At 42.4% G+C, this 25,498-nt stretch overlaps 1 protein-coding gene across 2 annotated transcripts in view; it reads right to left on the reverse strand.

The window, feature by feature from the left end:
• The window catches only part of UBP1 (upstream binding protein 1), a 57,450-nt gene extending 33,037 nt beyond the window's left edge, over positions 1 to 24,413 (reverse strand). Inside the window, exons 1-2 of one of the 2 annotated variants that reach the window (XM_080812012.1) lie at positions 24,022 to 24,292; positions 8,305 to 8,456 (exon numbers count right to left, since the gene is read on the reverse strand). In XM_080812012.1, coding sequence (XP_080668138.1) covers positions 8,305 to 8,456; positions 24,022 to 24,134 — 265 coding nt within the window. In that variant the 5' untranslated portion in view covers positions 24,135 to 24,292. Of the gene's footprint in view, positions 1 to 8,304; positions 8,457 to 24,021 lie in introns of both variants that reach the window. The other variant, XM_080812013.1, reaches the window with a different exon arrangement.
• Positions 24,414 to 25,498: the final 1,085 nt, after the last annotated feature.

Genomic DNA, 25,498 nt, shown 5'->3' on the forward strand with positions numbered 1-25,498 from the left:
AAGTCATTCAACAGAGAGATCACCACTAATTAATATTATGGCAAGAGACATTTTTAAAGAGTTAAATTTGCAGCATACTTAACAAAGGATCTAAACTCAGAAAATAATAAAATTTAAAATAAAGCATATGAATAGACATTTTTGAAAACTATACCATCATACACTTAAAATTACTCAACCTCACAAAAATTTTAAAATTTTAAAAATTAAAATGTTTGTGCTAGGGGCGCCTGGGTGGCTCAGTGGGTTAAGCCTCTGCCTTCAGCTCAGGTCATGATCTCAGGGCCCTGGGATCAAGCCCCGCATCGGGCTCTCTGCTCAGCAGGGAGCCTGCTTCCTCCTCTCTCTCTCTCTTTCTCTCTCTGCCTGCCTCTCTGCCTACTTGTGATCTCTGTCTGTCAAATAAATAAATAAAATCTTAAAAAAAATGTTTGTGCTATCAGATCAGCAAAAAATGTTTAATTAAAAAGCAAGTGGGTGAGAAATACACACATAAAATGTGGGAGGAATATGAACTGATGAAAGTCCTTCTGAAAAGCAACCTGGCTACCCCTGTTAAGTTAAATACTGTATTCTCTGACTAGGGGATTCTGACTCGTCAATACAAACAGGAAAAATGCAAGAGGGGGAATATCTGCAACTCACATTAGACACACAGGGCTAATTTCACTAATACATAAAGAACTTCTACAAAATCACAAATGTCCAACATCCCTACAAGAAAAAAAATGAGCAAATGACATAAACACGTTCACAAAAGAAGGAAATGCCAACGGTCCTTAAACATATTAAAAGACACCCAATCTTCATCAGAGAAATACAAATTAAAATCACACTGAAATCAATTTTCGCATAGCAGGTTAGCATAAATCCCTCAGTCTGAAACAGTCACTCTATGGATAGCAGGAGTGGGGATGGAAAGAAACTGTCACTCTGGAGATTATTCTGAAGGGAGAGCCTAAGCATTTTCTGGTGTATTAGATATACAGTGTGAGAGGGAAGAAAAAAAAAAAAAAAAGAGTTGAGGATTATTCCAAACTTCTGGTCACAGAAGGTCCTCAACATGAGGAAAACCACCAGGAGTAGATCTAGGGGAGAAAATCATAAGTGCAATTGACTACATTAAGTCTGAGATACCTACTGGCCATCCAAATTGATAATCAGGTTGATTTACAAATCTGGAGCTAAGAGGAAGAAATTCCAATTGGAGATATTATCAGAGGACTTTTCAGGGTACAGCTGTTAGGTAAAGCTACTTAAAGACATGATCATCTGAGGAGTGAAGAGAAGAGGGTCAAGATACTTCTCTAGGATAGACAGTAAGAAAAGCAGCCAGTGAGATGGGAGGTGGGAGAGGTGCCGAGCAACCTGCCCAGGATAACTTGTCCCACCAGGATTATCTTATGATCCTCAAAATCTCAAATTTTCATGACTGAAAAAAAATCAAATCAAGGACAAACCTCAATGTTCCTGTCTTTGTATCATTTTTTCCAATCAATCTAACAAGGACACTTCTATGCTCAATATAAAGTTTAATCTGTTTCTACAAACATAGCTCAGGATTTGTTGTTCCTGCATTAAACTACCACAGACTTTTATTCTTCTAAAATCAAAAGTAATTAAAAAAAAAAAAAAGTCCTCATACACTTATTCTTCAAATGGTTTCTCTAGGGGCACCTGGCTGGCTCAATCAATGGACCGTGCAACTCCTGATCTTGGGGTTTTGAGTTCAAGCCCCATGTTGGGTATAGAGATTACTTAAAAATAAAATCTACAGGGGCACCTGGGTGGCTCAGCTGGCTAAGCATCTGACTTCAGCTTAGGTCGTGATCTCAGGGTCCTGGGATCAAGCCCCACATCAGATTCCCTGCTCAGCGAGGAGTCTGCTTCTCCCTCTCCCTCAGTCCCTCCCCCCGGCTTGTACTCTCTAATAAATAAATAAAATCTTAAAAGAAATAAAATATTTTAAAAATATAATATAAAAAATAAAAGATTGTAACACAGTTTCCAACATACGTGACAAATCTCCTGAGTCATTACACAGGTATGGAGTCCCAGGTTGGGTCCTAACCATTTATAAGAACTGCTCATCCAACAGCAACAGGAAACTAACACAGCAACCAAGGTCTAAATAGTTGGGTTTTCCAGTACAGTCAGAAACCAAAAAGCTATTTAGCTATAAACGACAGTAACAGCAGCAAAGTTCATGTGCTTCCTGTATGCTGCCTCGCTTATAAGTGCATTATACACATTAATACAATTTAATTCTCAACTACCTTATGTGGAGAGAATTAAATTAAGGAACTTGCCTAGGCTAGCAAATGAGGGCATGGAATCCACACACAGGCAACCTTGTTCCAGAGATTGCAGACAGTCCCTACTCACCAGGGCCCTCTCTACCTCCCACCCCACCACATGCAGAAAAGACACAAGAGACATTTAAATCACTGCTCACTGTAACTAGGTGAAAGAAACATTTAAAAGAAACCAAAAGGTATGTGAAGAATGTGCTTAAGGACATCTAACAGGCAACAGGGGTGTTTATATCCCAGGCAGTGGAGTTTCATCGGCAGCCACATATGACAGCAACTACCATGCCTTACTACAGAGATGCTAGGGTTAAGTTCTTTTTTACATTTCATCCTTTAGTGACAAGACCATCACATTAACCATAATCCCGCTTAAGCACACAATTCACCCATCACATGAACAAGTTAAGTTTACTGGAATAAATTCAATAAAATATTAACTATATAAATTTTTGTTATATAAAGATTGTCATAAAACATGATTAGAATCCTCTTAGGTATTTTTAAATGGTTCTAATTCAGTGGCTGCCTGAGGCAAGCAGAACTCAGTAAATGGGAAATAGGGAAAGAAGACTTTTTATTGTATACCCTTTCATACCTTCAGAATTTTGAACCATGTATATAAATCATCTATTTAAACCATTAAATTCTGGGGCGCCTGGGTAGCTCAGACAGTTAAGTGACTGCCTTCGGTTCAGGTCATGATCCCAGGGGTCCTGGGATCGAGCCCCATTGGGCTCCCTGCCCACCAGGGGGTCCTGCTTCTCCCTCTGCCCCTCAACCCTGCCTGTGTTCTCCTGCTGTCAATAAAATCTTAAAAAACAAAAAAACTTGTTAAATTTTAAATGGTGACAATTAACTAAAAACTTAGAAAACACTGGAACTTTTCTAGTAACTATTCCAATAATTACTTGGGTAGTTAAGAAAACTAGATTTAGAATCAGAACACTCTTAAATCTTTATCTGTAAAAAGCATGGCATGGTCAATAATCCAACTAGGTAACTGTAGGAGTAATTACTCCTTCTGAAGTTTTCATATAATCATAAAATGGAGATAACTGTACTTTCATTAATCACCCATTATTTCCAATTTTCCTCCCGTGTACTAGAATGAATGCAGCTAAACTCACATGTGAGTTAAAAAAGAATAAACTTGTGCTGTCTAATCCCTTCTCAAAGAATTTTTATATCCTTTTTTGATATTAAAAAAAAGGCAACATTGACATGTTAAGTCATTTTCCTTGGTGGAACTGAAGAATTCAACTGAATTCAAGAAAATGGATTCATGAGGGGCGCTTGGGTGGCTCAGTCATTAGGCGTCTGCCTTCAGCTCAGGTCATAATCCTGGAGTCCTGGGATCGAGCCCCGCATTGGGCTCTCTGCTCAGTGAAAAGCCTGTTTTTCCCTCTCCCACTCCTTCTGCTTGTGTTCCCTCTCTCACTGTCTCTCTTTGTCAAATACACAAATGAAATCTTTAAAAGAAAGAAAAAAAAAAAGGATTGATGAGCCTTAAAAATGAGTGACAATCTGATTCCTAAAAACACAGGCAGTAAATTATATCAAATCATCAATACTAAAATGGTGTCAGCCAGGAAGACTTCACAAGAACTTTCCATGACAATGTCACTCCAGCTGAAAAAAATATTCATGGGTTTTTACTGGATTCCAGATAAAATCAATCAAGTCTCTGGGCGCCTGGGTGGCTCAGTGGGTTAAGCCTCTGCCTTCAGCTTGGGTTGTGATCTCAGGGTCCTGGGATTGAGCCCCGCATTGGGCTCTCTGCTTGGTGGGGAGCCTGCTTCCCCTTCTCTCTCTGTCTGCCTCTCTGCCTGCTTGTGATCTCTGTCTCTCTGTCAAATAAATGAATGAAATCTTAAAAAAAAAAAAAAAAATTAATCAAGTCTCATTATTATTGTCCATACCTAACCCAGATTCTCTTTACACTATATTGCAGGAAAGGTTCCTATTAAAAAAAAAAAAAAAGAAAGAAAGAAAAAGTCAAAACTGCACATGCACTACTCAGAATATTTCCTTGAAAAGGAAGTCCTATCACCTGAAGGTACTTTGCTGAGCCTGGACCTCGGTTTGCTTCCACAGCTTTAAAGAGATGGGGTGAAGGACACTCAGCCACACCTCGCTGCAAGCCAAACCTTGCTGTCTCTGGACAGAGCTATGGATCCCCTCCTTAGAAACATGCACATATATAAAAAATTGAAAACAATCTCAGGGGATTCATGAAAATTCATGCATCCAGAACCTTCTGTCCAAGTGATAAATGCTAAGAGATAAGCCTGTGAAAGAACTATACACACTGTAATATGTATACCTGACACTCATGTATTGTATTTAAGTTTTTACAATTCTTTTAAAAGGTATATGAAATAATTCCTTTATGAATACTTTAATGTGTTTTTAATAGTTATTCAAATGGTATTTTTAATTTCTTTTTTTTAAAGATTTAAAAATCTTTAAATTAAATTAAAAAATCTCCCTCCTGAGCAGGGAGACTGATGCAGGACTTGACCCCAGTACTCTGGGATCATGACCTGAGCCGAAGGCAGACATTTAACTGACTGAGCCACCCGGGCATCCCCAAATGGTAATTTTTAAATAACAATTTTAGTTATTTTAGAGAGAGAGAGAAAGCAAGCGCATGCACGTGCTCAAGCAAGGGAAGGAGCAGAGGGAGAGGGAGAGAGAAACAGACTCCTCCTTGAGTGGGGAGCCCAACGCGGGGCCGGATCTCACAATCCTGAGACCATGACCTGAGCCAGAATCACGAGTTGGATTAACTTAACAGCTTAACCAACTGAGCCACCCAGGCACCCATTATTCATGTTTTTTCTTAAAGATTTATTTGAGACAGAGAGAGAGAGAGCACACAAGAGAAAGAACACAAGCAGGGGGGAGGGGCAGAGGGAAAGGGAAAAGCAGACTCCCTGCTGAGCAGGGAGCCCAATGTGGGATTCAATCCCAGAACCCTGGGATCATGACCTGAGCTGAAGGCAGATGCTTAACCAACTGAGCCACCCAGATGCCCCATTCATATGTTTGTTTTTTTTTTTTTTAAAGATTTTATTTATTTGACAGAGAGAGTGAGTGATCACACATAGGCAGTGAGGCAGGCGGGGGGGGGGGGGGGGTGTTGAGGAGCCGGAAGCAGGCTCCCTGCTGAGCAGAGATCCCAATGTAGGGCTCAATCCCAGGACCGATATCATGACCTGAGCCAAAGGCAGTCACTTAACTGTCTGAGCTACCCAGGCACATATGCAGTTCACTTTTCCACTTTTTTTCTTAAAAGACAAAGAACTTAAAAGATAAATTCTACAGCCAAGAGAAGATACATCATTAATACTGCAGTGAGCAGGGATGCCTAGGCGGCTCAACTGGCTGAGCATCTGCCTTTAGCTCAGGTCATGGTCCTGGGGTCAAGTCCTGTGTCTGGCTCCCAGCTTGGTGGGGAGTCCATTTGTCTCTCTCCCTTTGCCCCTCCCCGCTGCTCATGCTCCCTCTCTCTCTGTGAAATCAGTAAATAAAATCTTAAAAAAAAAAAAAAATTACTGCAGTGAACAGAGTCAAGTGCAAGAAAATCGCCTGCACTTACACTAGTTAGAGTCAAGCTGGAGTATCTCATCTGGGAGAGGCATACAACGGAGTCTGCTAAGGTGCTGGAAATACTGGACAGAGACAATAGTTTCAAGGGAATAATACATGTAAAAATTCACTGATTTATACACTTAAGAGTTGTTTTTCAAATCTAAGCTTGATCAAATTCACACTGAGCAAGTTAATCAACTGCTCTCAGCTTGGTTTTTAAATCTGAAAGTGGATCTTTTTTAAGTAAGCTTGAACTCATGACCCTGAGATCAAGAGTCACATACTGGACCTCAGGGGTGCCTGGGTGGCTCTGTTGTTAAGCGTCCAACTCTCGATTTTGGCTCAGGTCATGATCTCAGGGAGGTGAGATCAAGCCCCACATAGGGCTCTGTGCTGGGTGTGGAACCTGCTTAGGATTCTTTCTCTCCCTCTCCCCCCACCATGCACACTCTCTCTCTGAAAAAGATTTAAAAAAAAAAAAAAAAAAAAGAGTCACATGTTCTAACAACTGAATCAGCCAAGTGCCCCTAAAATGGATTAATAAAACTTCTCCTACTAGAGTTACTGTGGGAATTAAAAAACACATGTATAGTACTTAGTACAATGCTTCATACATAGTAAGCACTCAGAGAATGTCAATCTAATATATCATTACTACAGATGGGGAATTGCAATTTTTATCAACATGAGAGATCTTTTTCCAGTTTAGTAATAACAGTGATAAATTATGGATACTTCCCCAGGCCAACAGACAGACACATCCAACACATTCCCTTAAACAAGGGAGTGTGTGTGTGCACGCACGTACACTCATTCACCCCATGGTATGCACATAACAGTTCTTACTCAAATATTCTCCAAGTAAGAGAAATACAGGTTATTTCCTAGTCATTAGAAATAAAGCTACAGTGAATAACCGTGCCCCCACATGGTTTCTTCTGATTATTTTTACATCTAAAATAAATCTTGCCATATAAACTTAAAGTAGTTTCTTTTTTTTGTTGTTAAGATTTTCTTTATTTGAGAGAGAGCACAAACGGGATAAAGAGCAGAGAGAGAAGCAGGCTTGAGCAGGGTGAGGGGCAGAAAGAGAGGGAAAAGCCCAATGAAGGGCCTTTCAAATAGGACACTTAAGGGATGCCTAGGTGGCTCAGTCAGTTAAGCATCTGCCTTTAGCTCAGGTCATGATCCCAGGGTCCTGGGATTGAGTCCCACATTGGGCTTCCTGCTCAGAGGGAAGTCCACTTCTCCCCCTCCTCTCATGCTCTCTCTTTAAAAAAAAAGGCACCTAAGTCTCAAACAACAGAATGACTACCCAAACAATGTTAACAACAGAGTTAGGGTATTGTACAAGTGCTTTGGTAGAATAACCTGGGGTAAAACTTCATAGATCCTACATTTATATATCGAATGAAAAGCTAAAGTTATTCTTCCACATTTCAGAATGCTAATCATAACAGTCCAAAACCCAGAGCTTTGTCCAAACATTCAAAGAATTAAAGATTCTCTTCAATGACAGAAAAATAATTACAATATGTTCTTAAGTGAACAGATATTAACTCCAATTTTGTTGAAATAAAGTAGATGTACACATAAGAAAATATACCTAAAAGGTAAACCACTTTATCTTGGTGAGAGCAGTTAATTTCCAGCTTTACGTCTTGACATATTTCCTAATCTTTCTACAGTGAGAGGATGTACTATTTTTATAGAATAAAAGTTCTGTTTTGTTTAAAAATAAGGGTGCAACATGCTTTCAATGTATCCAACAAATTCATAGCTATGTAACAAAGTACTTTTGTTTAATTTGGTTAGTCACACTGGCCTATGCCCAAACTGCTAAGAGAACCTCAAAAAAATACCTTATAATTTCCAAGAGTAAATTCTATCCCCACATCTCTATTTTCCACTCTGCCAGCTCTCACTTTCCTAACAGCAAAACTTCATATTCTCATAAAGTGCGGACAAGATATGAATAGACAAAATCGGACATGGCTTATTTTAGCCACAGACTCCATCTTGGTGCAGCTTGTCTATTTTCAGCACAAACCTGCTTCAGGCTTGAGACCCAGGTTCCTTGATTCATTCTCAAGTTCCATATTGAAACCAGCATTCCTAAAAATAACTGACATCCTTTCCTACTTGCTTCTCCTTTGGATTTCGCCTGAAAAACCCTGTAAAAAATCTTATTGCACGGGCCTTCTTTGTGCATATCAGGTTCCATGAACTACAACTCTGCTGGCTAATAGTAAATGCCTATGGTTTTTGTTAACTAAAGTTGTCAAATTTAAGAAAAATCATCTAATTTTAAATTACTACTTGTAAATTCGGCTGTAAAGCCCAAACGCTCGAGCTGTGTGTCTGTCCTTCGTTCAGAGCACGACGCAGCCATACTCACCTTGGTTCAAGTACGTGAGAGTCTCGTCGTGCAGTTTTACCGCGGGCGAGGTGGCAGCGCACATCACATACTGAAAGGGTGGGTGTTTAGTCTCACCGTCCAGTGGAAGGCTGGAATCTTCTTGCTTAAAAATGGGCAACGCCAAGACATCGCTGAAAGGCAAGAGAACCAACAGTGGTCTTGAGTTTAAAATATTTAAAATCATACAAAAACATGAAAGGGCAGTTTCTTTTAAAATTTAAGCTCAGGAGTGCCTGCTCAGTTGGTGGAGTGTGCAACTCTTGATCTCAGGGTTGTGAGTTCAAGCTCCATGGTGGGTGTAGCAATTACTTAAAAAATATGTAAAACCTTTATTAAAAAAATAAATAAAAATAACATTTAAGGGGTGCCTGGGTAGCTCAGTGGGTTAAGCCTCTGCCTTCAGCTCAGGTCATGATCTCAGGGTCCTGGGATCAAGCTGTGCATCAGGCTCTCTTGCTCGGCGGGGATCCTGCTTCCTGCTCTCTCTCTTGCCTATTTGTGATCTATCTCTCTGTCAAATAAATAAATAAAGTTAAAAAAAAAAAATTTAGGGGCGCCTGTGTGGCTCAGTGGGTTGAAGCCTCTGCCTTCGGCGCAGGTCATGATCCCAGGGTCCTGGGATCGAGCCTCGCATCGGGCTCTCTGCTCGGCAGGGAGCCTGCTTCCTCCTCTCTCTCTCTGCCTGCCTCTCTGCCTACTTGTGATCTCTGTCAAATAAATAAATAAATAAATAATCTTTAAAAAGAAATTTAAACTCTAAAATGTCATACAGAATAAAAGAACTATTCATGTTAATCTGGCTCCCCAAAAGACAATATTAATAACCTGTATCTCTAGTGTAGGTGTGGGGAAAAGGAGGGAGCAGCTACGATGAGGCAGATAAAATAAAAAGTATTTAAAAGTTAATAAAGTCCATGCTACTGATCAAGAAATCTAATAATATACATGCTACTTCAAAAAATTCTTCAAAAACTTTAAACTCCAGGGGTGCCTGGGTGGCTCAGTGGCTTAAGGCCTCTGCCTTCGGCTCAGGTCATGGTCTCAGGGTCCTGGGATCGAGCCCCACATCGGGCTCTCTGCTTGGCAGGGAGCCTGCTTCCCTTCCTCTCTCTCTGCCTGTCTCTCTGCCTCCTTGTGATCTCTGTGTGTAAAAAATAAATAAATAAAATTTAAAAAAAAAAAAAACTTTAAACTCCATATTGTTTCTATTAAAACAAAAGCAAGTAGGGCCCCTGGGTGGCTCAGTTGGTTAGGCGTCTGCCTTTGGCTCAGGTCATGATTCCAGGGTCCTGGGATTGAGCCCCTACTTGGCAGGGAGTCTGCTTCTTCCTCTGACCCTCCCCCCTCTCATGCTCGCTCGCTCTCTCTCTCTCTCTGAAATAAATAAATCTAAAAAAAGAGTCTTAAAAAGACAGCAAGTCAAGAGTGCATAGCTACCTGTTTTGAAAGGTAGGTCACACTGGTACTATAAAATCACAAAGAAGCATTTGATTAAAATGGTACTTTACAAAAAGTACCCTGCAAGGCCTGGCAAACACTGAGAGCATAAAGCTTCATGCTTAGTCTAAAACAATGGCTTCTTCTGCGAGGGAACAGCAGCCGTAGAAACAGCTGCAATTTTTTCCCCCAAGAATAATTTGTGGCATTGATTGGAAGGCAGGAGGATGGGGGGGAACTTCTGGGGCACTGTCTATATTCTCTGTTAACCCAAACACACATGGATGTGTTTATTTTGTTTTGCTGTAAAAATAGCTGCGAATATAACTTACATTCCATAAAAATTCACCCTTTTAAAGTGTGTAATTTGATGGGTTCTGGTAAATTAATAGAGTTGTGCGTTACCACAGCTATCTAATTCCAGAACATTTTCATCACCTCAAAAAAAAAATCTCACACCCATTAGCAGTCATTCCCCAGCCCTATCCCCCTACCCTACCCCTGGTCTTGGGAGTGATCTATTTTGTCTCTATGCATTTGCCTATTCTAAACATTTAATACAAATAGAATCATATGGTCTTCTTTTACTTAATATGTTTTCAAGGTCCACCCCTGTTGTAGCATTTATCAGTATTTCATCATTCCTTTTTGGGGGTGAATGATATTCCCTTATGTATGGACAGACCACACTGTATTTATCCATTCTGGGACATCTGGGTTGTTTCCATTTTTTAGCTATTATGAATAATGCTGCTATGAACAGCTGCTTGTTTTTCATGTAGACATATGTTTAATTCCCCTGGATATAAACCCAGGAGTAGAACTGCTAGGTTATACGGTTACTCTGTTTAACTTTTTTTTTTTTTTTTAAGATTTTATTCATTTGTTTGACAGAGAGAGATCACAAGTAGGCAGAGAGGCAGGCAGAGAGAGAGAGAGAGAGGAAGAAGCAGGCTCCCTGCTGAGCAGAGAGCCCGATGCAGAACTCGATCCCAGGATCCTGAGATCATGACCTGAGCTGAAGGCAGAGGCTTAACCCACTGAGCCACCCAGGTGCCCTCTGTTTAACTTTTTGAGGAAATGCCAAACAGCTTTCCAAAGCAGCTGCACCATTTTTACATTCCCATCATTAACGTATGAGTTATAGGTATTTGTTTTTGAGATAAATCACTGACTAGTACCTCTGTATCTCGATGTTTCCATGTTCATTCCTCAACAAAAAGTAAAATAAAAAAATATCCAAATGAGGGGTGCTTGGATGGCTCAGCTGGTTAAGGTATGGACTCTTGATTTCGGCTCAGATCATGATCTCAGGGTTGTGAGATCGAGCCCTACTCAGCAAGGAGTCTGCTCCAGATTCTCTCTTTCCCTCTGCCCCTTCCCCTGCCCTATGCTTTCCCACTTGCTCTAAAATAAATAAATCTTTTAAAAAATATAACCAAATGAATAACTACTACATCAACACCAACAGCAAGGGTTTGTCTGAATTGCTTACTTTCCTTTTTTATCTCTACAGGTCATTAACTAAAATATTTGGTTAGTCCATTTTAATTAAATTCAATTTAAAACAAAATGTTGAAATAAATGAGATGGGAGAAAAAACCTGCATTGCATTCCCCCCTCCCTGCATATACTCTATTAAAGCACCAGACTGATTATTCAGAGACTTATTACCCACCAGTCCTCCTCTTTATCCCTGGAAACTGTCAAAATGCTTCTAAGCATACAAGTATAACTGAGAAACACACAGTCAGCGATGGTCTCCAATCCTCCTCTATGGCTCTTCTCAGCACAACCTAGGGGTCACCTAAGTGGCACAGATATAAAACCTTGTGGCAAATATAGAAACTTTTCAGGTGACTTAAAGGTGGTACTTTAAGACTTGAGAACAACTCTCTTCATGAAAAACAACTCTAACAGTCAAAATGGTACTACAGTAGATGAAAAAATATATATATTCTTATGTCCTATATATGTAAGTATTTAAAGGACAGGAAAAAGAGGCGCCTGGCTGGCTCAGTCAGTAGGGCATGCAACTCCTGATCTCTAGGTTGTAAGTTTGAGCCCCAAGTTGGGTGGGGTATAGAGATTACTTGAAAATAAAATCTTAAAAAAAAATCATTTTCTTTTGAAATCCCAATTAATTTTTAACTTCATTAGAAAATGCATTCCTGTCAACACAGCAGTCAGTGGTCCTCGTCAAACATAAGCCAGATCATTTCATTCCTTTGAACTCTCTCCCTCAGCTAGAGTCTTTCAACTACGGTCCCTTCAAGGCCCCACTCACTTTGTTCTTCCCTCCTTTACTTGCCCTCACTTCCCCTGCCCCCCACACCAGCCTCCCACCCTGCCTTTTTCCCACCCTGTCACTGGCTTTGGGTTTGGCTCTACTCTTCTGCTGATGTCCTTCTAGTGCACTCCCTTTAAATGTCACCTTCACAGTGACAGCCAGACAGCTGCAGTCCTCGCATCCATGTTCCCAACTTCCCCTGTCCTGCTCTATCTACCCACAAAAAGCTCATCACCTTCCCTCAGTACAAAGGACTTAAGTCTCTATCACCCATAAATACATAACCATCTCCCCAAATTTGTTTCACTTCACTGACTCACCCCAGCATTTAGCACAAAGAAGGGTCTCCAATACCTCCTGAACCAATGAACCAACTGCAACACTAATAATCAATTATTACTAAAAGGAAAAAACCAAGTGCCTAGGTAATTTAAGATCATCATTTCTACTAGGGTGAACCTGAAGAAAGTTCTAGTATTCAGTTGTTTTTATAATCCCATATCCCCAACAGGTAGAGCTCCCAGGATCTGACAACCAAATGAAAAGTTTCTCAAGGCTTCAAATTATTACAAGTAATTCTGAAATGCCACTACCCAAAAATAACCAGGCACACAAAGACAAACAAGGCTCTGGGAGCAAGAACCAATAGCAAAAACAACAGATGGCCTACACCCAGTTCCAGATCTGTTTGTTGGTATTCAGCTCTCTTCCGCCTCTGTTGCAGAGGGTTCGAGGTCTGAAACTACATATACAAGACTTCTTGCCAGCTGGAGTCTTGCTAAGTTGTACAAGGGAAGCACTGGTGGGAAATTAAAAGGTAGTGGGAAAAGACAAAGAGTCAGGAAACCGCACAGACTGTGCTACATGAAGTTTCCGGGCAGTCATGCCTTCAGCAGTTAGCCCAGGAGCAACCAGGTAACAAGTCCTCCCCCAACACGCCCAACCCTTCTAGCACCTTTGCAAACTAATACTTCACTACATCTTTCTCTGCTTTAAACATCTAAATGGTTTCTATTTTTGTAACTGGACACAGACTGATACCCCCAAAGAATTCAGATGCTAGAATTAATGGACTCATACTATAAAATTATGCTTATTCTGTTTAAAGAAATAAAAGACAAGCCCAAAAAGATTGCAAGGAAGAGGAAATTTTAAGGGAAGGCAAAACTGAAAAGGAACAAATAACTTTTAATTTTTTTTTAAAGATTCCATTTATTTATTTATTTGACAGAGAGACAGAGAATGAGCACAAGCAAGGGGAACAGCAGAAGGAGAGGCAGGCTCTCTGCTGTGCAGGGAGCCGGATACGGGGCTTGATCCCAGGACCCCAGAATCATGACCTGAGCCAAGGGCAGATGCTTAATTGATAGAGCCACCCAGGCATTCCCCAAATAGAACTCCTAGAACTGGAAAACAAAATTGCTAAAATTAAAAACTTAGCTTTAAAAGTAGTTCAGACAGAAATGTAGAGTAGAGTGAATAAGTAAACTGGAATATAGGCAAAAATAAGTTATTCAGAAGGCAGCAAAGAGTGAAATGAGGGAAAAAGCAAAAGAGAAAGAAAGGCGATAGTGAGATTTTACATTGAATTGAAGTTCCAGAAGAGGGAAAAATATTGTGGAGGAAGTATTTGAGATAAGGGCTGAGCAAGTTCCAGAACTAATGAAATATACCAATTCACGGATTCGAGAAGCCCAAATAACCAAAGCAGGACAAATAAAAGAAAACCACACCTAAATACTTCAAGAAAAACATTTAAGCTTAGAAGGAAGTACCAAGTAAAGGACTCAATCAGTGGAAAGCGGGAATGGGGAGGATGCAGTGGGAGGATCTGAGGAGTCCTGGAGTCATCGAGTGCTGGGATGGGGAGCAGTGGACAAGGCCACTATGGAAACAACGCAGTGACAAAAGGATGCACTGGAACACTAAGGCTGTGAACTTCAAGTGAGACCACTCAGTACTTTTTGACCACATTCAACTGCTTAGGTGACTAAAAGGAAGTGAAAAATCACATTTAATCAGGGTTACAGTTCTGCTAAAATAAAAAAGATGTGAAGGAAATAAAGCAAGAGAGGGCAAGAGAGACAAAAGTATATGCAACGAAATACAATGACTGTTCATGAAAATTAAAACTGGCTGAAGGGAAAAAAAGGTGTTCAAGAGGATGTGAAGCACCTGGGTGGCTCAGTCAGTTCAGCTTTTGACTCAGGTCATGATCTCAGGGTTGTGAGTTGGAGCCACACTCAGTGGGGAGTCTGCTTCTCTTCCTCTCCCTCTCCCCGTCCCTGGCTCATGAGCTCTCTCTAAAGTAAACGTATTTTTTTTTTTAAGATTTTATTTATTTATTTGACAGAGATAGCAAGAGAGGAATACAAGCAAAGGGAGTGGGAGAGGGGGAAGCAGGCTTCCCACCAGAGGGAGCCCAATGCGGGGCTCAATCTCAAGACCCTGGGATCATGAACTGAGCGGAGGGCAGATGCTTAATGGCTAAGCCACCCAGGCGCTCCTAAAATAAATCGCAAAAAAAAAAGAAAAAAGGAAAGAAAAAGGGTGAAAAGAGTCGAATCAAGGATCGTAAGTGGGCCAAATGACAGCAAGAGGAAGGTAGTGAGGGAGTGAGCTGAAAGGGTAGAAAGGTAGTAGTTAACACTGAACTCTGAATTTGATATTATATGTGGGTTACATGACTGGAAATATCAAGGTCTAACATATGATCATAGGACTGAGAAGCTGAAGATATACCACTGTAAGAGAGATACAGGGAACAGAAATGTTAGGCTACTGGAAGGTCCATTTGGATATCTTCTGAAATCACCAAGAATTTAGTAGTCAGACAAAGACAGTGAACCAGGACCTAAAATTTTAAAAATGAGGACTGACCCAGAAATCACTAAGATGACTGAAATATGGACTCTGAAACAAACTGAGGGTTTGGGAGGGGAGGGGGTGTGGGGGGTTGGGTGAGCCTGGTAGTAGGTATTCAGGAGGGCACGCATTGCATGGAGCACTGGGTGTGGTGCATAAACAAGGAATTTTGGAACACTGAAAAAAAAAAAGGTGACTGCAATAAGTGAGTGACTGGTTGAAATCTCGTAACATGAAATTCAAATTGGGGGTCTTACAAGGAAGGAGAAAGGGAGCATACCTTAAAAGTAACAGTGAGAAGTACTTCCTTCACGTTCTGGGTCAGCAGGAGGCCTATGGAAATAAACCACCACCACTTGCTAGGGCTTCAGAGGAAAAATATAGACTGGGAGGACAGCCCACTTTCCAAAGGAACAGGAAGATGAAGATATCATTATGAGACAAAATTGCCTGTGTTAGTCTCCTCAGGCCACCATAACAACGTACCAAAAACTGGGTGGCTCAAACCAACAGAAATGTACGTCTCTTGGCTCTGTAGGCTAGAAGTCTGAAATAAGGGTGCTGGCAGAATTGGTCCAGGCCTCTCCCCTAGCTTCTGGTGTTTGGTGAAGTCCTGCACTTCCTGGCTTGTGGATGCATCCCTCTAATTACATGGCCAGCTTCCCCTTGTAGGTCTTCACTTAATCTTCCCTCTGTGCCCAAAGGTCCTCTCTTTATAAAGACACCAGTGCCTACCCTCATTATATCATTTTTACTCAATAACCTCTATAAAAATCTTATTCAAATAAAGTCACGTTCTGAGGTCCTGAGGGTTAGGACTTCCAATATATCCTCTTGGGGGGACACAATTCAATCCATGTGATGGCAGACTGAAGGTTCCAGAAGGCAAGGTGGAAGGATGTTAGGAACCGGCAAGAAAGGGGAGATGGCTAAGAACTAAGGAGGTACGGGGCAGCTGGGTGGCTCAGTCAGTTGAGTGTCTACCTTTGGCTCAGGTCATGATCCCAGGAGTGTGGGTATGAGCCCTGCATCAGGCTCCCTCCTCTGAGGGGAGTCTGCTTCTCCCTCTAGTGCTCGCAGATGCATGCACATGTGCGCTCACTCTCTCAAATAAAATCTTAAAAAAAAAATAAAAGAACTGAGGGGGTGCAGCATCACAGTGCTGACCAAAATGCAGGAGAAAAGCAGTATCCTGAAACTCTGGAGTTTCTTGTAGTCTTAACAAACAAATACGAAGGGCACAAAAGGTCTGTGGTCTGGTCCAATATGCCCTAAAAAATTTATATTTATATGTATCTGTCTAGGAGAGACAGCTCAAAAAGAGAAAGCACAAGTAAGTATGAATAAAAAAGGAGCTATCACTAATAAAAACTAAAAATGAGGGGTGCGTGAGTGGTTCATTTGGTTAAGCATCTGCCTTCAGCTCAGGTCATGATCTCAGAGTCCTAAGATCAAGCCCCACATGGGGCTCCCTTGCTCAGCAGTGAGTCTACTTCTCTCTCTCCCTCCACCCCCTACTCATGTTTCTCTCTCTCAAATAAATAAAATCTTAAAGAAAAAAAAACCCTGAAAAGATGAGAATATCACTACCAACTTTATGCCAATACATTTGAAACTATGGATAAGATGAACACTTTCCTTGAAAGATAATTTATGAAAACTTTAAGACACAGGGGCACCATGGCTGGCTCAGTCAATGGAGGATGTGACTTTAAGATTTTTATTTATTTATCTGACAGAGAGATCACAAGTAGGCAGAGAGGCAGGCAGAGAGAGAGGGGGAAGCAGGCTCCCCACTGAGCAGAGAGCCCAATGTGGGGCTTGATCCCAGAACCCTGAGATCGTGACCTGAGCTGAAGGCAGAGGCTTAACCCACTGAGCCACCCAGGTGCCCGAGGATGTGACTCTTGATCTTGGGGTTGTATATTCAAGTGCTGTGTTAGGTGTAGAGATTACTTACAAAAATATAAGCTTACAAAAACTTTCTTCAAGACACAAAAATCTTTTTAAAATAATTCTACAGAGACTGATATTGTGGCTAAAAATTTTCCCCCAAAGAAAATTCCTGCCCTAGAATGATTTTATAGGCAAGTTCTGTCAAACTTTCAAAGACAGTTCTTGCAGAAAGTCTTCAAACAGAACAGAAAGAGAATAAATACACTCTAACTCATTTTATGAGTCTAATGTAACTTTAAAGTCAAAACTAGCTACAAACAGAACTAAAAATGAAAATGAAAAGCTCATTCCAGCCATAAATATAGAGGCCAAAGACCCAAATTAAGAATTAACAAATCAAATCCAAGAGTATAATGACAAAGCATGATGTAGTTGAGTATTCCCCAGGAATACAAGGACAAAATACGGAATCTGGAAACAGAACTCCACACTTCTGGACAGTTGATTTAGAACAGAATGTCATTGTGAAGAGGCTCAAGTAAAAAGTCTTTTCAAACATGGAAAAGAGCAATTGGTCTCCTACTTCATACCTTACCAAAAACAAAAGAAAAAAAATTACTCCAGACAGACTGTAAACTTAGGTATGATATATAAAGTAATAAATCGGGGCACCTGGGTGGCTCAGTGGGTTAAAGCCTCTGCCTTCAGCTCAGGTCACGATCCCGGGTTCCTGGGATGGAGCCCCACATGGGGCTCTCTGCTCAGCGGGGAGCCTGCTTCCCTTCCTCTCTCTGCCTGCCTCTGCCTACTTGTGATCTCTCTCAAATAAATAAAAAAATAAAATCTTAAAAAAATAAAAAAATAAAGTAATAAATCTTTAGAAAAGACTGTAAGAATATCTTACACCCTCACAGTAAGGAAAGACTAACTATAAGTGAAAAGATTAGTCAATTTGACCATATCAAAATCAAGAACGTTCAAAAGCCACCAAAAAGAGAACAGAAAGGCAAGTCACAGAGGTGAGGTATTTATGACATATATGCATGATCAAAGGCTAGGGTCCGGGATATATGAAGAACTACAAGAAAGAAAATAAAAAAGAAAACATTAGAACTGAATGAAAAAAAGGCGTTGCCTTCGAATCCTGTGAGATACCTAGCTGAATATATAGCCTTAAATGCATCTATTAGAAAACAACCACCAAAACCAAAGAAGAAAAAAGCATCCAACCAACCAAGTTGGAAAATAACAAGAGCAAGCAAGAAACGAGGAAGAAAACGACCACAAAAGTAAAATAGAATATCCAACAGAAAAGTAAAGCCAAAATTTGGCTTTTTGAGAAGCACTGAAGATACAAGCCTCTGAAATAGGTCACAAAAGAAGGAAAAGACACAAGTAGTACATAAAGTAAAAGAAAAGGCATCATCACAAATATTGAAGGGATCTTTAAAAAAAAATCTGAAAACTCAGAGCAGACAATTTTTGATGAAATTTAAAATTACCACAACTGGCCAAGATACACAAATTCTGAATATTCCCTTGTCAAATAAATTACAGGTACCGTCAAATATCTACTTGTGCAAGAAAGTTAAAATCACCAAATCCAGGCTGTATTCCAGCTGAACTTTACAAAATCTTGAACAGTTAAGTCTCAGCTCATAAAAAACTGTTTAGGGACACCTGGCTGGCTCAGTCCACAGAGCACAAAACTCTTGATTGCAGGGTTGTGACTTCAAGCCCCATGCTAGGTATAAGCCTGCCTACATACATACATACATACATATATAAATACATAAATAAAACTTCTGGCACATAAAAAGAGCAAGCTATCCAACTCACATGAAACTGATACAGCCTTGATGTTTAAAAAAAAAAATACCAGGAGTGCAAGAAAATTGAGGACCAATCTCATTTAGGAACAAAGATAACCTGCTTATGAAACTTTGGGAACATTCTCTAAAATCAGTAAGACTAAAAACTCAAGTTTTAGTGGTTCTAAATAACACTACAGTGAAGCCCTAACCAACACACCAAGGCAAGAAAATGAAATGTAAAGATCATATTGGAGGAAACAAATCTACCATTATTTAAAGATACTGTCTAACTAGAAAGTCTGAGATCCTACAAATTATTAGAACTATTAAGTTCACGGGAGCCTGGGTGGCTCAGTCAGTTAAAACATCTGCCTTCAGCTTGGGTCATGATCTCAGGGTCCTGGGATCAAGCCCTGCATCTGGCTCCCTGCTCAGCAGGGAGCCTACTTCCTCTCCCACTTACCCAGCTTGTGCTCTCTGCCAAATAAATAAATAAAATCTTTAAAAAGGTAGGGGGAGAACTATTAAGTTCGGCAAGGTCCTGGAGGGGGGGGGGGGGGAAGCAAACTACAACAAGACAAAGAAAAAATATATATAGCCTTCCTGGCTGATTTTTCTCCTATCTAGAAAGATCATGTTCTATGAAGGACCTCTCTATTAATTGGTAGGCAGCCAAACGGTGCAATGGAAAGCAGCAGCCATACCCCAGCTCTGGAGCTTCAAATCCTAGCTCCACCATTTGTGGAGTGACACCGTGGCAGGCTACTTAATTTCTCTGAGCTTTAATAATGGGTTTACTTTAATTTAGAAAAAAACATTTTAAGTATCTAAACTATATGAACACATTAAACCAGAGATTCTCAAGAGGAAACAGACTCCTTCAGGGGATTTGGGAGGTCAAACCTATTTTCAGAACAATACTAAAACAGTATTTGCCCTTTTCACGCTGATGACATTTGCACTCAACCAATGGTGATTAAACCTGCTGGGGCCTTAACGTCAATCAAGGCAGTGGCATCAAACTACCCAAATCAAGGCAGTGGTAGTCACTGCATAAAAATGATTAATTTTAGTATATACTGGTTCTTGGGTAGGTATAATATATTTCTGCTGCACACCAAAGTGCAGTGGTTATCTCAAGAAAAGTTTTTATGCCACCTTAATAATCTTTGATCTGGAGGCTGACTGAGCAGTTTCTCTCACAGAATATCACTTTAAGTTGAAAGAAAAACTAACAAACTGTGATTACTCAGACCTGGCTATGTGACAGAAATTTCCTCAAAAATGAAAAAGTGAGCCTATCATTTCCCAGCAAACAACTATAATGGTTTTAGAGTAGGCTTTTAGTTAGGTTCTAATAGGATGTCTGCAAGCCAGCATACAGGAAGTCATTGCTAACTATGAGGAAGTCAGAGGCCTGTCCTGGCAGCATTCCAAAACAAAACCACAAGAAACTGGATCAAACCAGACAGTTCCAAGATGGCTGACAAAGTAGGCCAAGGTTCACATTATTCCTTTATTATTACACTACATTACCATACCTAAAATCCCCCCAACACGGGTATCATGACAGGAAACCCCTGGTCAAATACGGAAGAAAAGGCTATGCTTCCAGGAAATTCCTTCCTCAAGTGACGAATATTCCACCCTCTTGTTAACAACTGTTAAGATAGAAACCCAGGAGCACCTGGGTGGCTCAGATGGTTCAGCGTCCAACTCTTGATATCAGCTCAGGTCTTGATCTTAGGGTTGTGAGTTCAAGTCCTATGTTGGGCTCCATGCTGGGCACACATAGAAATCCACACTCCCTGGAGCCCACCAGCATTCACATTTTGAGAGCATACTTTTGCTTTAATAAACTTTCCTGCTTGTACTGCTGTGTTGTGTCTGTCCTTCAAGAGTTTCTCCTGATGAGATCAAGAACCTCCAGTGACATCTTTTAGACGACCAGGGTCAAGAGCCTCACATGACCTGAGGTCTCCCCAGTCTACATGGCCAATGTCTTCTGTAAGGTAATAATTTAATATTTTATGTGTAATCTAAAGAGATCACAGTACTTCCTAAGTCCTAAAAATTAAGTTGTTACAGATTTTAAATTTCACATAAACAGTAAGATGGGAAGAAAATTACCAGGTGGCCCAAGAGACCCTCCTCAGAAAGTCTTAATGAGCTACTTCCTAAAGGTCATCTAGTTATCTGTCCCTTACTTCAGAAAACATGAATGACCCAGATTTCAAGGTACAATGGGTTTCAGCCTTCCTTCAGTGAGGGGAAGCTTAGGCTTCATTTGGAATGGTAGTACCACTAGCAGGTCACCTGGATCCCAACACTGTAACATCAGTGGGCTTCAGATTACTCACTTAAAATAAAAGGATTGGTTTAGAAGTTTCTTAAGTTTCTAAGGTTTCTTCATCCATCTCTAGAATCTTGAAATTATAACTAAGATTCTAAAAAACATTTATGACCTGCCTCATTCCAAACAGAATCTGCAGTAGCTCATACCTCACATATAAATGTGGAACACCAGTACACACAGAAGGGAGGGAGAAGGGTGGTGACAGAGAGAGAAAATGAAACAGAGCCAAGAAGAAAAAGAGGGGAAGAAGCAAAGACAGTATCAAAAATCTGTCACAGCATAGCCCAATACTATCAGCCCCCAGTTTAATGCAAATAGTTTTTTGTTGTTGTTTTTAAAAGTAAGTCCCATGCCTAACCTGGGGCTTGAACTCACAACCCTGAGATCAAGAGCCAATGTTCTACGGAGCCAGCCAGGTGCCCTAACGCAAACAGATTTTTAAGTTAAGTCAGACTACTGAGAGAAACCATCTTTCTTCCCCCAAATCAAGGAAACCATTTCTTAAAAAGTCTTTAGAGATGGGGGGTTTACAGGGCCCGAGAGGCTCAATCAGTTAAGTGTCTGCCTTTGGCTGAGATCATGATCTGCAGGTACTAGGATCGAGACCACACTGGGCTCCATGCTCAGCGGAGAGCCTGCTTCTCCCTCTCCTTCTGCTGCTCCCCCTGCTTGTGCTTGCTGTCAGACAAGTACATAAAATCTCTAAAAAATAAAAATAAAAAGGGTGGTTTAAACCATCCAAAGAGCAAATATAGTAAGCATACTTCACTTTGGAATTTTAAAAAATTTACTTTGTAGGCAGCCTTTCATTTCATTAACAAGTCATTTTCCAATAATTTCAAATTCAGCACCTTGAGTTTAATTCTTGAACTTTAGAAAAAAGAAATCAAAGAGAAAGATAAGCATCAATAGCCTTACTTCCCATTTGATGCCATATGAAAAGAGACTGCCTGCCCATGCAGAAGAGAGATACCAGGCACTCCTAAGATCCAGCTTTCTTAGGAATCCTGGTCCAATCTGGGAAGTACAATCAAAGAAGGCCTCCAACAGCGTAAAGCCTACTTCAGACTGAATCTGTATCAAGTCCATTTTGGAATTGCCCAAGTTTGAATTTCAAATAAAGGGCCTTGAATTTGCAAGAAGCAAGCAAGAACTCTCATCAGCTGCTCAGTTTTGAGGATCCAATTAAATACGAAAACAAACCAACCTAAATAAGCTCCTTAAAAACTGGTAATTGCCTTCAAAAATACCTGAAATTTTAGATTAAATGACACACCATGTAAGCAATAACTAAAAACATTTAATGGAAAGTTTCCCCATGGCAAGTGTTGTATAAAACCCATAATCATAAAGATGTCAGACATTATTTTAAGAACAAGGTCAGGGAAAGGTTAAAATCATGATTTTCTTTCCTTTTCACAGAATAAAGCATACACAAAAGTTCATTAGCTGGCTGGGTCACTAAAACAAATAAAACTCTAGGAAAAAAGCAAAAGCTCAAGATAACCCTAACAAGCAAAATTCTTGGCCACAAACTTTCATTTAGCCATAACTGAGACCTGAGAAGCAACTTTTCAGCTGAAAACACTAAATTCCCTTCATGTGCCTTAACTGGTCTCCAGGAGCATGGCACCTGAGGTCTGTGTTTTAACTAAGAAATCACTGTCTCTAGTACTGTGTGAGATGACCCTGTGACTTTCAATACATCAATTTCTTCAACTGAGACAGCTGTTCTAAAAAATAAGCCACATCCAGAGCCCTCAAGTTGCACAACTGCAGACAGCAAGTGCCAAGTTCAGGGAGAGGAGCACATACCCAATCAGGGTCAGAGTCTGGTGACCAAAGCCTTTCCTCCACACACTTCCACACTCTAAGAAACATCTCCTTCTTTCTGAGAGTTCTTTATTACCCAGAGTTTGCCCTTTAAGATATAAAAGCTGAATTTCTTCAGGGTGCACCCCCCCCCCCACCATTCCAGGCCTGCTCTGATCCCCAAGTCTCTCTTCAGGACATTTATGCTCTCTGTCCTCCCGGAGAGCTGCAGTGAGATGTAGGAAAGCTACCAGAAGACTGGACAGCACTTCAAAGACATCAGGCATTACTTTGAAGAACACATTCAGAAAATCTCAATTCGCCTTAACAAAAAGCTACCAAACCATAGAATTGTACACTTTAATCAGATGAACTTATACTGCATAAACTGTATTTCAACATAGCTGCTAAAAATAAAAGAGCCAGCAAACTGACCTAAGTTAAAAACAAAAACAAAAAAACCCAACACAGCATTCTTCAGGATAAAGGCCAGAAACTAAGCTCTGATCTGTCTCAACCTTCAACATTAAACAAAATGAATGGCTGCTGGTACAGGCAGCAGAGACCAAACAAACTATTGTTTGTTGTGCAATCACTGCATCTTAAAGCCGCCTTCAAACAAAAAACAAACAAACAAACAAAAAACAGCCTGAGAGGGTGGTCACCAAAATGAAAAATTTCACTTTGAAACAATCAAAAACCATCACTAAGTGAAGGGGTTTTTTTCCGAGTCTCCTTTCACTTATGATATAATTACTATTGTAACAGCAAATGATTAAAATTTGCAACCGGAAAAGACTACAATGTAGAACAGACTAGAAACTGATAACCAAAACCTTGGAGTATTTTCCCAATACAAGTTCTACCATTTCGTACACTATTCAAGCTCAAGGGACTTGTAAATCACTTCCAAGGAAAAGGAAGCCCCTTCCCCCACCAACCCAAGCCATCCTAACAGCCGGCCACTTTTACAGCAAAAATGCAGCAATCAGAAGCAGTTCCCGCTGCATCTTGCAGGGCCGCCCTCCCACGCCCGCCACCCGGGTGGGCAGACGCCCGCGGGGCTCCCTGGACCCGACCGCCACGCGGCAGGGCCCGGACCCCGCGGCCGGGAGGCCCGGGCATCGCTGGGCGCAGCTGCGCCTGGCAGAGGCCCGGGGTCGTTCAGGCCTTCCCCAAGGAGACCCCAGCTTCCGCCCGCCAGCCCGGCCCGGGGCGCCCGGTACCTCATGCTGTAGGCGCCGGCGCCCAGCTCCTGCCCGATGCCCGAGAGGCTGGCGTCGAAGTCGTGCACCAGCCCGGACTCGATCACCTCGTCCATCTTGAGCACCCAGGCCATCTTCCGGCCTCGCCGCCGCCCGGCGCGGTCTCCGCGAGCAGGCGTTGGGGCCGGAGCTCCGCGGGCGCGCCCTGGGGGAGGGCGCGGGTGAAGCCTCGGGCGGCGCGGCGGATGGTCACCACAGGCGGCCCGGGCGGCGGCCGGGACGAGAGCGTCCGGGGCCCCGCAAGCAGGGCACGGCGAGCCCGGCGAGCAGCTGCAGCGGGAGCGGCCGGGCCGCCGGCAGCGCCTCCCTCCCGCGGGCGCCGGCCCCGCGCCACATGCCGCCGCCGCCCACCCCCTGCGCCGCTAGCGCTGCAGCCGCCGCCGCCCGCCCCGCCCCGGAGCCCCCGGCCGCATCCTCCCCGGCGCCGCGCGGGGGCGGGAGCTCAGCCCGCCCGTCACCCGATCCCCGGTCTCGACCCCGGCCCTCGGCCCACCCGCCCAAGTACTAGCTCCCCGCCACCCCGGCCAACCCCGCCACCGCCGCTCCGCCGGCCCGGACGCTGGCTCCTATATGGCCGCGGCCAGAGCGCTCTCGCCGCTTCCGCCTCCTCCCGGCCCCGCCCCGGCCCCGCCCCCACCCCGCTTTCGATCCTTGCTCAGGCCCGCCCCGCACGGCCTGGCGCGTCGGGGAACTCCCGGCGCTTCGGGACCGAGAAACTGTTCAGGCGGAGCAGCGCAGCCCCGCCCACGCGGCCGATTCGCAGCCCCTGCGGCCCATCGCCTCCCCGCACTCCAGCCCTGGAAGAGGTGGTGCCTGCAGGGCGGCCAGTTTCCGCCCATTCAGAAAGGCGGACTGATTGACAGGCGAACGGGACAATAATGGCAAGTGCTTGGTCGAGGCTCCCGTGAGTCTCTGGGCCCCTGTACTAAACAACCAATCAAAACGTTCTTCCTCTTGGGCGGTCTCGAGGATGGAATTGGCTGCGGAAAGAAAGAGTTCATTGGACCGCACCGGAGGAAGCCGCCCTAAACGCCGCTCCTGGAGGGTTTTTGCTCCCTTGTGAAACTACAAATGGGGGTGGAGGGGGCGCGGACTGAAAAGCTAAATGGGCAGAAAATCTGGGTTGACATGAGTGTAGGCCAATCAACGCCTCTGAAAAGGGCTCCGGCTGTCTCCCAATTGCAGATTGCGGTGGGCATAGTGGCGAGCCTGAGTTAAACTGGGTTTTCAGTCCCAGTAACAACCAGCAGTCATGTTACTGTTACCGCTCATGGTTTTGGAGGTTCACTGGGCTTAGATGATTCTCGTTCAGGGTCTGCCTGTCCTGTGGGTGGAGTGGCATGGCTGGGCTAAAGTCCTCTCAAGGGCTTCCCCACTCACGTGTCTTATTGCTTGATGTCGGCTATCCCCTAGATAGCCCTGGGGTTGCTGGAATGCC

Source organism: Martes martes, assembly GCF_963455335.1.
Source record: "Martes martes genome assembly, chromosome: 1".
Lineage (NCBI taxonomy): Eukaryota > Metazoa > Chordata > Mammalia > Carnivora > Mustelidae > Martes > Martes martes.